A 13,572-nucleotide genomic window follows, 5' to 3' on the forward strand; every position below is an offset into this window, starting at 1 on the left:
TGCTAATCGCATCGCATCTGGTTTGTAGCATAATATACACTTTATATATATATATATATATATATATATATATACTATATATATATATATATATATATATGAAAGAACTGACCTGAAGTAATTACTTTAATGTTAAAAATTATTGTAAAAGCAATAACTGGACCCCATTCATTCATTATCAATAACTTCTTACTCATTTACAGGGTCACTGTGAGCTGGAGCCTAACCCGGCATACACAGGGCACAAGGCAGAACTACACCCTGGATGGGACACCAGTCCATCGCAGTGCACCACACACACACATCAAGGGCAATTTAGAGTGACCAATCAACCTGTCCAGCATGTCTTTGCACAATGGGAGGAAACCAGAGTACCTGGAGAAAACCTATGTGAGCATGGGGAGAACATGCAAACTCCACACAAACAGACCCCCTAGGCCAGATTCAAACCCAGGACCCTGGCGCTGTGAGGCAGCAGGGCTAACCACTACACCACGTGTCGCCCGACACCAGTCATAAATTTTTTAAATATAATTTGCAATATGTTGAGTACTAATTAGCACTAATTAATACTAATAGTTTGGCTGGTTTCAGATACCTTGGTTAGCAGTGGTCTTGGACTAAATTAAAATAACAATAGCTAACTCAATATCAATGATACTCAAGGTCTGTGAAACCAGCCAAAAAATAAACCATCTGCTCAACATAAATCAATGCTGGATTACCTACCAATTTGGGGGGATTCTTTTTTTGTGATTTATTTTTTATTTCAATAGAGATTATTGCAAAGTTTGCTTGTTATCCCATTTTTAATTTGGCAATTTGATTTATATTTTGATATTATATTTCTGGAAAAACTATCTTTACAACTTGTCATTTGCATGTTTTAATCACAATCATTGTGGTGATGCTAAAGTTTAGATGCACCACCCTCTAAGCATGCAATCTATTTACATTGGGATTGGACACATTCTAAAGATGTTATACTAGTAACATGTATAGCTGGTTTCACCCTGATTAGTACTGATCTTGGACTATTTTACCTAAGGTAGAGTTACACTAGGTAGTCAGTATATTGCTAATTGAGGTCTGTGAAACTATAGAATAAGCAACCCATTGTGGTGTATATGAGCAGTTCCCTTTATACGGAGGAATCTGATTAGCAGAAGTCAGTTTGGTTTATCTCACAGATTATTTAAAGTAAAAAACAATTGCAGGTCAAACTCACCCTGAGCTGTACAGCCACGGTAACTGGACCACAACGCTCTAGCCGCTGAAGAAATGAAGTTGCTCCTTTCTTTTTCAGCCGCTACAAAAAATAGACAGGATTGTTTTCCGAGAACCAAACACATATATTTATTTTTTACATTTCAGATATCAAAGAACTTGGTATCCATTATATATAAAAGAAACACATCAATATAAAAAAGTAATTCTTCTTAATGCTCTTTTTTTAGCAACCATAATGTGCTGAACATCATGACATGTAGTATATTATTAGTAAACTATTAAGAACTATTCTCTCAACATAAAGTCCACAATTGCTGTACTTTCAAAAAAGCGACATTGAATGGGCCTTTTTTTGGCCTAGTTTGACTTATAGATATCAGAAGATATCAGGGCCTTGCACGTGTTACATAACCATGATGATTCATCTTTTAATAGGATGGCATTATCCATTCTCCTTCTCCTGGTCAAGAACAAGTCTACAGTCTAATAATGTAGCCACTCTTGCAGGGATTTTTCTCACCTTCTAGACAAGGTTGTTATGGCAACTTGGTAACTAACAAGGCAACATGAGGTATGGAAGGAGTTACAGAATACAGAATACAAAATACTGATTTCATACTAGCTAAACAGTGCTTTTAGTTTCTAATATACTGTGTTACCTCTGCGTGTAATGTTTAAGCAACACAGTAGCATTTCCCCTTCTTGGTGAAACATTGCTGGCAAGTAAAACATTTTGGAGCTGCTGGATGCTGTGTTTATGCAAACCTGGCCCTTGTCATTAAAAAGGTAACAACACAATAGTACTTGAATCTCAGGCTTTAAGTGGCAATGTCTGGTATTTGATTTCCTGGTGTGGAATATTGAAAAAGTGTGAAATGTTGCCCTCTGCCTTTGTAAAAGCCAACTAATATAGCCCTTAAATGTGGTCATCATTAGTTACAACTATGAGGCCATAGTCAAAACCTCAAGACATAGTTAACTCATGAGAAACAGTACCTTACTGAGGTCCAGATATTTCTTTGGTTCTTTGGGTGCTGCAGCTGATGTCATTTTCTGAATAAGCAGAGTGGCTTTGGGTCCTCTGAGTTTAAAGCGATGGTAGGGAGGAACAAGGGAACCAGTTTGTGTCAGCTTTGACTGGAACATTTGATGGATGACTACGTTTTCACTGGCTGTGAGGTACAGTGGAAATTACAGAGATAAACAATCATTCCAAATGTTTAACGGTTGCTCACTGTAAATGCAAAATGTTCTTCTTGCAACAATGAAACCATTGAGAAACAAACATTGCTTCCCCGCACAATAAGTGCTGCTGGTATAAGTGCCTTCTTATGAATTAACCACCAGTCACTGCATTGAGCTGTGTGCTGTTTGAGAGCTCTGAACTTCTAGTTGCATTTTTGTTAACACTTTTTTATTAAAATGTTACAGAACACTGGAATGTTTAGTATAAACTTTCATAGTTTTCATAATTTTAGACGATTTGAATGATCAGTTAATCATTAACATTACTTATCGTTAAAATCATCATATTGTCCTATATGTTCCATATGATAACTTTTTCTTTAAAATGTAGCATCTAACAAAAATCCACAAGACTATTGTTTTTTTTATTTTGATATGGGTTTGCAATGAACTTCAAAGTGCAACTGGGTGTCATTTAATGGTAATTAAGCAAGGGATGTATTAATATTTTAGATGTCATACATTTTAAGAACCGTTCCATCATTACATTGCTCATTGTATTACAAAGGGTGCTTAAAAGATTTTCAAATTATATTACAGAAACATTTTAATTGTACATACCTAATCATGGACATGTAATTGGAGCATTCTACTTGTTATCTGTTTTCTTTCTTTTTTTTTTTTTTTTATCTCCCAAGGATGGTTAAATGCAATTATTTGTTAAATGTTTCCATTAAGATTTCTCATAACGATGTGTTTATGTGCTGTGCTAAAGCTGTGCTAATAGGCTACTAACTCAATTGTAGTTTATTTATTTTTAACTAAGTTATATTAATATGTGCTTCATGGCTTTGTGGCTACCTGCCAAAATAACTGTAATATGAATTTCAGTCAAATTAAAACGAAATGCGTCTAGTATAAGATGTAGATTTTTAACTTCAAATTAATAGATTTTCAAAGAAAGGATATAACTACTATTATTACTACAAAAGAAATATATTTGTATTAAAATACTTTCAACAGAAGGATTTAATGCTCTTAAGGCCTGCAAGGCTTTATTGATTGAGCTGCAGTCTAGCATGCTGCTGAGATGTTATCATTGACAGTTTGGAGGAGTGTATATCTAGACATATACTGTATTTATAGTTTATAAAAATAAGTGCAGTGTAAACAAATTAACTTGTTTTGAGATTATTCAGAGAAGGCGGTCGTGAAGTTTTGTAGTACTGCTGTGCCCTTTCACAATCTTTTTTTTCTTTTTGATTTTCATTGGCCCTAGTGTTATTTGTTTTGAAGTTGTGCAATACCAATATGATTTTCTGAAAATGAGACTTCTTACAGGAGATAAGGAAGTGTATTTCTATCTCTGTAAAATGATGATTCTTCATATTTGGACAAATGTGTCAAATTCAAGGGACAAAGGTACAATTCAAATTAAGCTAAAAGGGCACTGGCCACCTCCCTCCAGACATTTCACAATTGGAACATGCATTGCCAAAATGTAGTACGATAAAGGACATCAAAATTCTAGAAAAAGAATGTTGCATTCTGGGTCCCGAAATGGGGTTTATTGTTTAAGACAAAAGGTGAAACATAGACTTCAAGTGTACATTTAAAGTTACATTTCTGTCTTTCTTCTGACTTGAGCCAAGCAGGAATTCTGCAGTTAACAAGCAGAATCCTCTATCCTCCTTCGGTTGTCCTTTATAATGTAGCTTTTGTGTGACACTGCTGCATTGCCAATCTTGAGAAATGAATGCTGGCCCTAAACATAATTCCCAAATCAACTGTGAGCTAAAAAAAATATATATATTCAATTATTAAACTCTGAAAATTATTAAAATGTTGGATAGCGGCCATTAAAAAAAAAAAAAAAAAAAAAAAAAAAAAAAAAAATATATATATATATATATATATATATATATATATATATATATATATATATATGTTTTATTTTTTATCAAGAATCATCCAACAGCTGCTGAAAACTGTTACAATGCATTTATTTGAAAATAATGTTAAAACAATTGAGATTTATTAACACTTCTTGTTTTGTTTTCATTTCTTCTGTAACTATTTAAATATCAAAAAGTATGTTTTATTAAATGCGTGACAAACAACAATTCATCTTGGGAACAGAAAGTTGATGAACATTATGGAAGAGGTTCTAAAGAAGTGCAGTACTGCACAACAAGGGAAACAAAGATCTGGCATAATGTGGTGGGAGGGCTACAATGCCTATCCTGGGGTTTGTTTCTATATATGCCTGTGTGGATTGTATAATGCACAAAGGCAGATCAGTATTTAAATCCAAAATGCAAGCAATTTAGTTGAACAAAATATCTTTCATAATGAACATGTTCGGACCTGTAGACCTTGCATAGCCAAGCCTTCTTAATATGTTTACTTGCATTTAATTGTCGTGCTTAAAATGTTTTCTTAAAATGTTTCTGGTGACGTCTACTTTATAATGGTTTTTGGTGTGTTTTTGTTATAGTCTGGCACTTTTATTGGGTATATTTCTACATGTATAAAAACAAAATAAAATAAAAAGCTTTGAAATATACCATACCCTATTTTATTAGTTGGTTAGTTTTATACATACAACCAGATTATTCCTTAAAGTATATTTTTACCTCATTATTTACTACAGAAAGGAGATCTGTGTTTGTGTATGAGATTGTAAATCCCCATGCTGAGTGAAAAACATTGTTACGTGTCAACCTCAAAAACATTGCAGTGGCTTTGAGAAGTACAGCATTCTCCCACCTTGAGCATTCATTATTTTAACAGACAGAACCTCTACTATATTGTACAATGACTAATGGTAACTGGCATGTTCTGTATATTTTATTTTGGGTGTTTATATTTTACCATGGTGGCTTTAAGGGTTTTAATTGAAATATTTTCAAAGATGAGGGCATTGAAACAGTTCAAGTTCTGTTTGATGACAAAACTGTTTAATATACAGTTTTGGCAATTATCAACAGCACAGTAAATCTCAAACGGCATAACAAACAGGACACGGCAAATTTTAATTCAAAGCCCAACATGCAAACGGGATAATGAACACCTCCCCATAAGGGTCGGAGGAAGGAACATTCCCTGTTTTCAACAAGTCTGTTACCGCTTGAGAATGTTATTAATATGAAGTTTGTACACAATATTATGCAACTGAGCCAGTTATGGTCACAGCTGTATTTCAATCTGTTGAAAGCCAACAGCAACAAAACTTAAAAGGCATGTGCAAAAAAACTATACTTTTAATTTATGGTCAATCATGTTTTTTTTAAACAATGATTTACCACACTGTGGTGGGGTGCCCTGCCCCTGTGTGTATTTTTCTGTTTTATGTTGTATGCGGTGTGTTAATGTTGGTGTATAAGTATTGGTTCGTCAGATATAATGTGGAGCTATGTAGCACAAGTGTTGTTAAAATGTATATTTGTATTTAGACACAAAGATTGCACAATCACTCCACGTGCAGATTAAACTGGGTATCAATATGGAAGCACGGGGAGCACAATTAGTTCACGTGCAGATGCACCGAGATTCCAATTGAATGGTTGCTTTGCAATTGAGTCTTGGTACAGCTGCATAAAAGATACAGTGTTCCACTCCGTCGGGGTTGGGTATTTGTGAGAGGAAAACAGGAGAGAGAGAAGGAAAAATTAAATAAGATATAAACAGTTGCTATGTGTGCTGAAGGACCAGCTCGATACTTCGCCCACCGTCTGTCTGTCTGTCTGTCTGTCTGTCTGTTCATTTGGTCATTGTGCTGTTTATTTTCAGTGTTTGTTGTGTTTTGATTAAAGCTTTTATTTTTCAATAAACCAGCGCATCAGCGCATTCATACCCCAGTCTGCTGTTGTGTGGTTTCATTTCCTGGCCTGATCACCACACACGCCATCCTTGCCACACATGCTTACTTAAAGGGTACATAAGGACTTTTTTTTATTTTATTGTGTTACGTATTCACATGTGCTGCTACAACTGTTTATGTAAGTTGTGTGTATTGTTTCATTTTTTTTTTTTTTTTTTTTACATTTTGACCACTTTTTAAAACTTTAAAATTGCATTCCCTGCTCAAGATGGCTTCCATATACCCTCATGGACCTCTCAGAACTACAGTTCCCATCATCCTCCTGCTCACTGGTAAATCCATCTCAGTTACATATGTGAGCAGGAGGATGATGGGAAATGTAGTTCTGCAAGGTCCATGCAAGTACATGGAAGCCATCTTGAGCAGGGAATGCAATTTAAAAGTTTTAAAAAGTGGTCAAAATGTAAAAAATAAATAAATAAATAAACAATACAAACACCTTACTTACAGTTGTACCACTACAAGGGAACATGTAACACAATAAAATAAAAAAGGTCCTTATGTACCCTTTACTTTAACGTGGCTTTACTACAGTTTCCTAAGTGTTTAGCATACATTTGAGGATAACTTTAAGGTTTGCTTTAAAGTTTACAAAAAAAAAACATAATAGCCTACACTACAGTATTGCAGACATACTTTTCTTTTCTGCACTGTCCACCGGTCAATGTATTTTTTTTAATACAGATTCCAAAGTACGATTCCATGTTGTCAGTACAAGGATACACCACAGATGCAAGCCTAGGTAAAGAAAGTCACTTACTTTTCATTACAAAAAGGAGATTTTGTGGAAGTAAATCCTTATTTTTTTCAAGTGCTCCTGTGAGATCGTAAGTCATCTGTAAATAAGAATGATCAAGAAAGCAGTTCATTAGGTTTTAAAAAGACAAAGAATCCATTTCATGTTTGCGATTCTTCTTGTTTTTTTGCAACATGGTTTTCGCAAGAAAAAGAGTATCAATCAAGCAGTTCAAAATGCTTCTTTATAATAAAATTGAACATGAATAGAATTGGAATTTTTGTTCTGATGTAACATTTTACATTGGTGTTTGTCGTGCAGTGCTTTTTGGTCTACTCTTTTCATGTAGGTTTTCAACACATTTTTAGAAGAATTGTTTGAGTCAGTAGGGATTTGACAGTGATTGCTTGGATGTCTACATGACAGCTGCAAAGCTATTAGAATTAAATGTGTTTTTCCCACTTTGGGCTAGGTACCCTTTAATCCCAAATTATGACATCACAGTGCTGGCAGTGAATTCATCAAGTGCTCACATAAAGCTAGGGTTAGAGTCGTTAATAGGAGGTATGTGAGGGCAAGTTTGCTGGCAAATTATGACCTCACATTACCGGTAATAAGATGGCAGACCCAAGGGAAACTTAATTTCCCAGAACACCTCATGGTGGGAACGGATGTCACATAATTAAGGATGAATCATCATAAAAAGGTACAGCCCACAACAGGTTGGTGAAGGAGTAAGGAGACAGCTTTGTGCTGGGGGAGAGTAGATAGAAAGAAAGTGCCTGTTAATACCTGTCTGCCTGTGATTACCGACCTTGGATTGTTTAACTGACCAACTTGTTGCCTGAAACTGAAATTTCCTGAGAAAACATAAGGTGTACCAAACCCTGCCTGTGTTTTGACCGGCCTTTGGATTGTGGAAAATAAATATATCAGGTGCTGCCCTGATTTATACCTTGCTACTTTGTTGTGCAGAACTTTGTTTACAGATCTCTGCTACTGTTTATGTGAACATGTTCGTACATACCTCCAGACCTGCCACAATGCATGCATGCATGCATGCATACATACATACATACATACATACATACTAATGTGTTTTTGTGTTAACAATCTATTTATTCCTTGATTCCTTGACAGATTAAAAGCTGCTTCTGTTTCCGGTACCTGATCACATAAGGTGCTGCAGATCCATTACACTCCACACGAACAACAATAAGTGATTAACTACCAGGAAACATACATAAATATTTTGTATTATAATGAAAGAGGTACTAGTGATAAAGTTGTTCACACAAGTAAAAAGATGGATATTATAGATTTGCTCATTTAAGTCAAACTTATCTGAACTTTTCAATTGATACCTTAACATTGCTTTAGCCGTAAACATGTTACAAAGTACTGAATATGTGAGCTCAGGAAGCAAACTGAAAAGGGAAGGGCCAACTGAGTGCTTATGTCTATCAATCTTTCAGCAATCTCTTAGATCCCTGACCCTTCCGCCGCTCTTCCTTTTATTAAAAGGCTCGAGCAGTGCACTGCTAGCTTGGAAGTGTCTAATGAGCACTTTACCATATGTTTAGATCCTTCCTTTTCCCCAAGGGAACATTTGAAGTGGATGGCGGACAACCATAATAGGAATCAATCCTGACCTGAATGTTCATTATACCAAAATGGCCAGGTCCCTTTTCTTTCCTTACACTGAACCACAAAATACTATGTACTGTATATACATAAATCAAATATTTATTAAATGAAAAGCCATTTTAATATTTCCTTTAAAATGTTTTCAAAAGAATACAAATTCTAATACTATTGCTAAAAATGCTTACACTAATACCCAGAAGCATGTTGTTTCCCCTTTGGCCATTCTATGATGCCTTTTTTTTGCCAGCATTATATCATCTCTCAAATATTTCACAACTGACAGTGTGAAATATATAATTGCATCTGCTCGGACGAATAAGGCTGTCTTTTGGCCTGGAGGACAGATACACTGTATATAATATACAATTGTATATCTGGTAGGTAAAACCCCAGCAATTTTTACAAGTTCTGTTCATCTTCCAAGATTTTGACTGCACACAGTTCTCAGCTGGGGCCAGTGTCTGTTACTGGGTGTGGGTTTTGATCTCTATGTTGTTATTTGCAGGGAGACAACTTTACATTTATCAAGTTGTTACAATACTGTAATGTTAAAATGAGACCCTTTGTTTTTTTCCATCATTTTTTCCTTGACATGTGTATATACACCCTTGAAGGCTGTTTGAAGACTCATTAGAAATTGACCTACTCCTTTAAAGGGCATAATAGTGATTATGTAAAGAAAGGGCATTGCTGGCATGCAAACATCTTTACAAGTCCAAATGAGGTACTGTCACTCCCATTGGGTATTATAAACCAAAATAGAATAGAATTTACACCTTGCCATGCTCATGCTATTTAACACAGCAGCATGCTTCATATACATTTACATAATAATGAGATTAACTCTCTATATATATATATATATATATATATATATATATATATATATATATATATATATATATATATACAATTTTAAACCAGATGTTTCCCAGCTCAAAAACATAAATAGACACATTTATTCATCAATTCCTTCTTTGAAGTTAAAATTGTTCAATTCTGTTTGAACTGATTTGCGTCCATTATGGGATATAATTATTCCTGCGGATGCCTTTGGCTGCTGTTCATAAATCTCTTCCCTGAAGACCTTCTTTTAATTTGATATTTTCTCCAGTAGGGCTAGCTTTGATTTACACCATATTTCTCTGTGCTGAAGTATATTTTGAATCTTCAGCATTTGTTTTCTGATCATTATTGGCTAACCTCCTTCACACACCTCTCTCTCTCTCTATTGAAATGTGTCTATAATATCAAGATGTATTCATGGATTTTATACTGTGTCTTCAAAAAGACTCATCCTGTCAACAATTTCACCAAAGTCATGGGGTACAGTGGAATACACACAATGGTGGAGATTTTTCTTTAATTTAATCAATTCATATGATCCACTTCAGCAGAGAAGTCTCTTTGCACCTTTCTGTTAATTGACCATATTGGACTAATCGCTAAATTCTGTCAACTTACCCTGCCTGCATAATGCATGACAGTGAAAGAGGGGGCTTGGTCCTTTGGCGCAGGGTTGCCATTTCCATCCTTTGTAGACATGTACACAGCATTCACATTTGACGTTTCCAGCTGAGACTGGAGCTTCTTATACAGGTTTTGTTCTGCAGGTCGAAGTGCCTGGCTCTCCTCATCCAGCACCGATAGCAGGCCCTGAGGTTTCTGAAAGGAAAAGGCTGCTGTATTACACATATTGATTTTATCTAGCAGGAAACACTGTCTTCTTTACATTCATTTTAAACCCATTGTCACCAACAAATGTCCAATGTTGTCAGAGAAAATGGCAAGATATCCTGCAGACTGCGTGTTTCTATACGTCAAAAATTAAGCCTGTTGTAAACATATGATCAAGAATGAAAGGCAGAAAAATGTATAATTTTGGTTGGTCTTCTGGTTGAAAAAACAAAAAATCTGGTATGAATATGTATGCGTACCAAAACTAAAAACAAAGTCTCAAAGTTATAATTTGTCCCAGTATGTGTTATGTTATGGAGCAGTACCACAATAGCCTTTACACAATGTGAACAGCTGCAAATGAATAAGGCTGCGTTACTGCTGTGCCGTGTATACGGGTCTATTTGCCTTTCTCTCAGGAGACACACTTCTGTCATATATCTTTTTAAAGCATGAAGCTGCACCTTGGTATAAATTATAGAACCACTTTATGCTTTCACTTCAATTTTATCAAATTGAATAAAACCAACAAAAAATGAAGATTGCATCCATAAAATCGAGGTCATATTGTAAGTGACTCTGCAGCAGCAGTTTTGATTCATATTTTACCCCCTAGTCCTTGTAAGTTGCTTTGGATAAAAGCATCTGCTAAAAGACTAGACTAATTCGTAATTAAATAATAATAATAATAATAATAATAATAATAATAATAATAATAATTATAGTGATGCTCACCTAAAGAGGTCATTGAGTTGTGCTAGATATAAAAAAATATGTCATTTAAAGCTGCAGAAATGTTACAATGTCTGTTTTTTTTTTTTTTTTTTAAATATTATACACATTTTTCTTGAGAATTGTATATCCAATTGTAAAATAGCTGTGTATGGACGTTCTTTAATATGCTGAGTATATTTTAATCCAACTCATGCAGACCAAATTCAGATCTTTTATTGATGAAGACTAAATGATGAAAATCGCCATGAAAATTTGTGACAGGACCATATTTCACCTACTCTGAATGTGTTTGACCTTTTGAATAGTACTAAAACTAACCACAGTTATATTTTAGTACTGCCACTGCATTGTTTACACTAGAACTACTTTATTATGAAATACATCAGGCACACTGACAGCTTAACTAAGCATGTATTGTGTAACTCTGATCTCAGTCCAGTGCTCAAAGACTATAACAAATTGTATTTTTAGTATTGTCTGTCACACCAAAGAGATTTTTCTAGCAACCACTAAGCAGGCAGTTTAATGAGTACCTGAAAGAAAAAATCCAAGACGGCAGACTGGTTGCCAGGAGAATGTAGCGTTTCCATAGCGACCCCCTCCTGCATGCACTCTGCCTTCTCTTGCTGAAAGAGTACCTCCATAATGTACTGGTGAATCTTCTCATTAGTCATGTTGATACACAACTGGTAAAGACAAATGAAAGCTGTTTAGTGCAGTCCCTTAAAAACAAAATAGTCTTTTAGTTTGCAAATTTAACAGCAAAATAAAACAAAGCAGAATTGATAGCTATAGAACGTATTTAGAAATATACAATATTAATATTTTGAATGACTTGTGTATCCATGGATGCCCCAATAGAAATAACCTCCCAAAAATACTTGTATATGTTTTTGTAAGGACAAAAATAGAACTTTTTTTTTTTTTTTTTTTTAACATGGATTTGTTACTGTTAAGCAAGACACAGGCTGGAATTACATTTTAATTATGGTACCACTTTTTTTATTTACAGTGCCAAACAGTTAAAGGAGTACCAATATAACAAGACCAACAACAACAGCGATTCATCAAATTTATATTTTTGTCACCACAGATTTTGAGGTAAACAAATCTATAGAAACAAGTACACTTTACTTTTCTCATTCAGTAGTTTACCCCATGTTACTTCTTGGGAATATTAATTGCTTATGGAATTCAGTTAGCCGTTGGCCTAAATCAGAATCAGAATCAATGTATTTTGTGTAGTGACAAGATAACCTATAAGTATGTTTCACATTCCAAATCAAAATGGCAATAAAAGATAGGAGAGACCAACATTAAAACATTTTTTTTTTATTAGCATCATATTGTGATAGTTGTTTACGAAGTCTGTTCCTACTTTGTATACTATTATGTGAACATCTGTTCCAACTTTATAAATATGAAATGAACTCATGGTGTTTCAAGTAAGAGGGAGTTGAATAATCTCACATGCTATTTCTTTGATCATGAAGTCCAAGGAGATCTTATGGGATATTTATTTCACCCCCAAAGTAGCAACATGAGGATCTTTTAAAACCCACATATAAGACTGGCCTTATATAACCAACCTATCGTGGGTGGTACATGTTTTAAAAGCATTTTTAAACTTTCAGTACACATTAGCTTTGAAGTCTTTATTGTTGTGATACATAATAAGACAGCAGATATGTTGATTTGTGCTGAAATTTGAAGTTGTTAAGGTATTAATTAAACGGAATAAAACATGTTAATTACTCAACACAAAACAATGTGGTACCTCGGCTTACCTCGTTTACACAATTATTCAGTGTCAATTAAAAATAACCTGACAGTGTTATTTTAAAAGAAAACCTGCCATGATCAAACTAACTAAAACTTGTTTATATTATATAAGCAATTATTTTTTTCTTACCTTTCTTTTATCGTTTTGATATGGCATCATTTTTATATATTTTTTCCCCTTAATTTTCTCAAAATTGCAGTGAATTGTGGGATTGTAGTCCTGGGCAAGGAACCTTAAACAGGTATGTTTAATATATTTATTGGCACACCCCTAATATTGAGGAAACATTTTTTTTTTGGAAAATCCTACCAAAAACTGAAGTGCTTTTCCTGTTTGTTTTTTTTTTAATATGCTTTATGGTGATTATTTTCTGTTCAGTTATATTAGAAAACTGAACTTCTAGTCATTAATAAGCAATATACTGTACTCTTTATTAATTCTTTGCCTTGGAGATTTTAGAAGCAAACTATTTCCATAATAATTATTACTATCCTGCCTTAAGGTAGTGGATTACATGGAATGGGCACTTAGATAATATTGTGTTCAGAATGGTCTATGCCTGTGGCTTGTTTATGTTTTGTTATCCTTATTTTATAAGGCCTTTTTACAATATCTCCAAGACCCACAGATCCCCCATCTTTACAGGTGTGCTCTGAGATCCCAGAATTCTGATTCTAAAAGGTAGCTAAAAGCAAG

At 34.4% G+C, this 13,572-nt stretch overlaps 1 protein-coding gene across 1 annotated transcript in view; it reads right to left on the minus strand.

Annotated features, from left to right (window-relative positions):
• LOC121327511 (unconventional myosin-XVI-like) overlaps nt 1-13,572 on the minus strand; it is a 153,819-nt gene that overhangs the window by 43,801 nt on the left and 96,446 nt on the right. The window contains exons 22-26 of the mRNA XM_041271581.1: nt 11,627-11,779; nt 10,146-10,346; nt 7,059-7,134; nt 2,227-2,402; nt 1,229-1,309 (exon numbers count right to left, since the gene is read on the minus strand). Of these exons, the coding sequence (XP_041127515.1) occupies nt 1,229-1,309; nt 2,227-2,402; nt 7,059-7,134; nt 10,146-10,346; nt 11,627-11,779 (687 nt within the window). The remainder of the gene's footprint in view (nt 1-1,228; nt 1,310-2,226; nt 2,403-7,058; nt 7,135-10,145; nt 10,347-11,626; nt 11,780-13,572) is intronic.

This window comes from Polyodon spathula, chromosome 15 (assembly GCF_017654505.1).
Source record: "Polyodon spathula isolate WHYD16114869_AA chromosome 15, ASM1765450v1, whole genome shotgun sequence".
Classification (NCBI taxonomy): Eukaryota; Metazoa; Chordata; class Actinopteri; order Acipenseriformes; family Polyodontidae; genus Polyodon; species Polyodon spathula.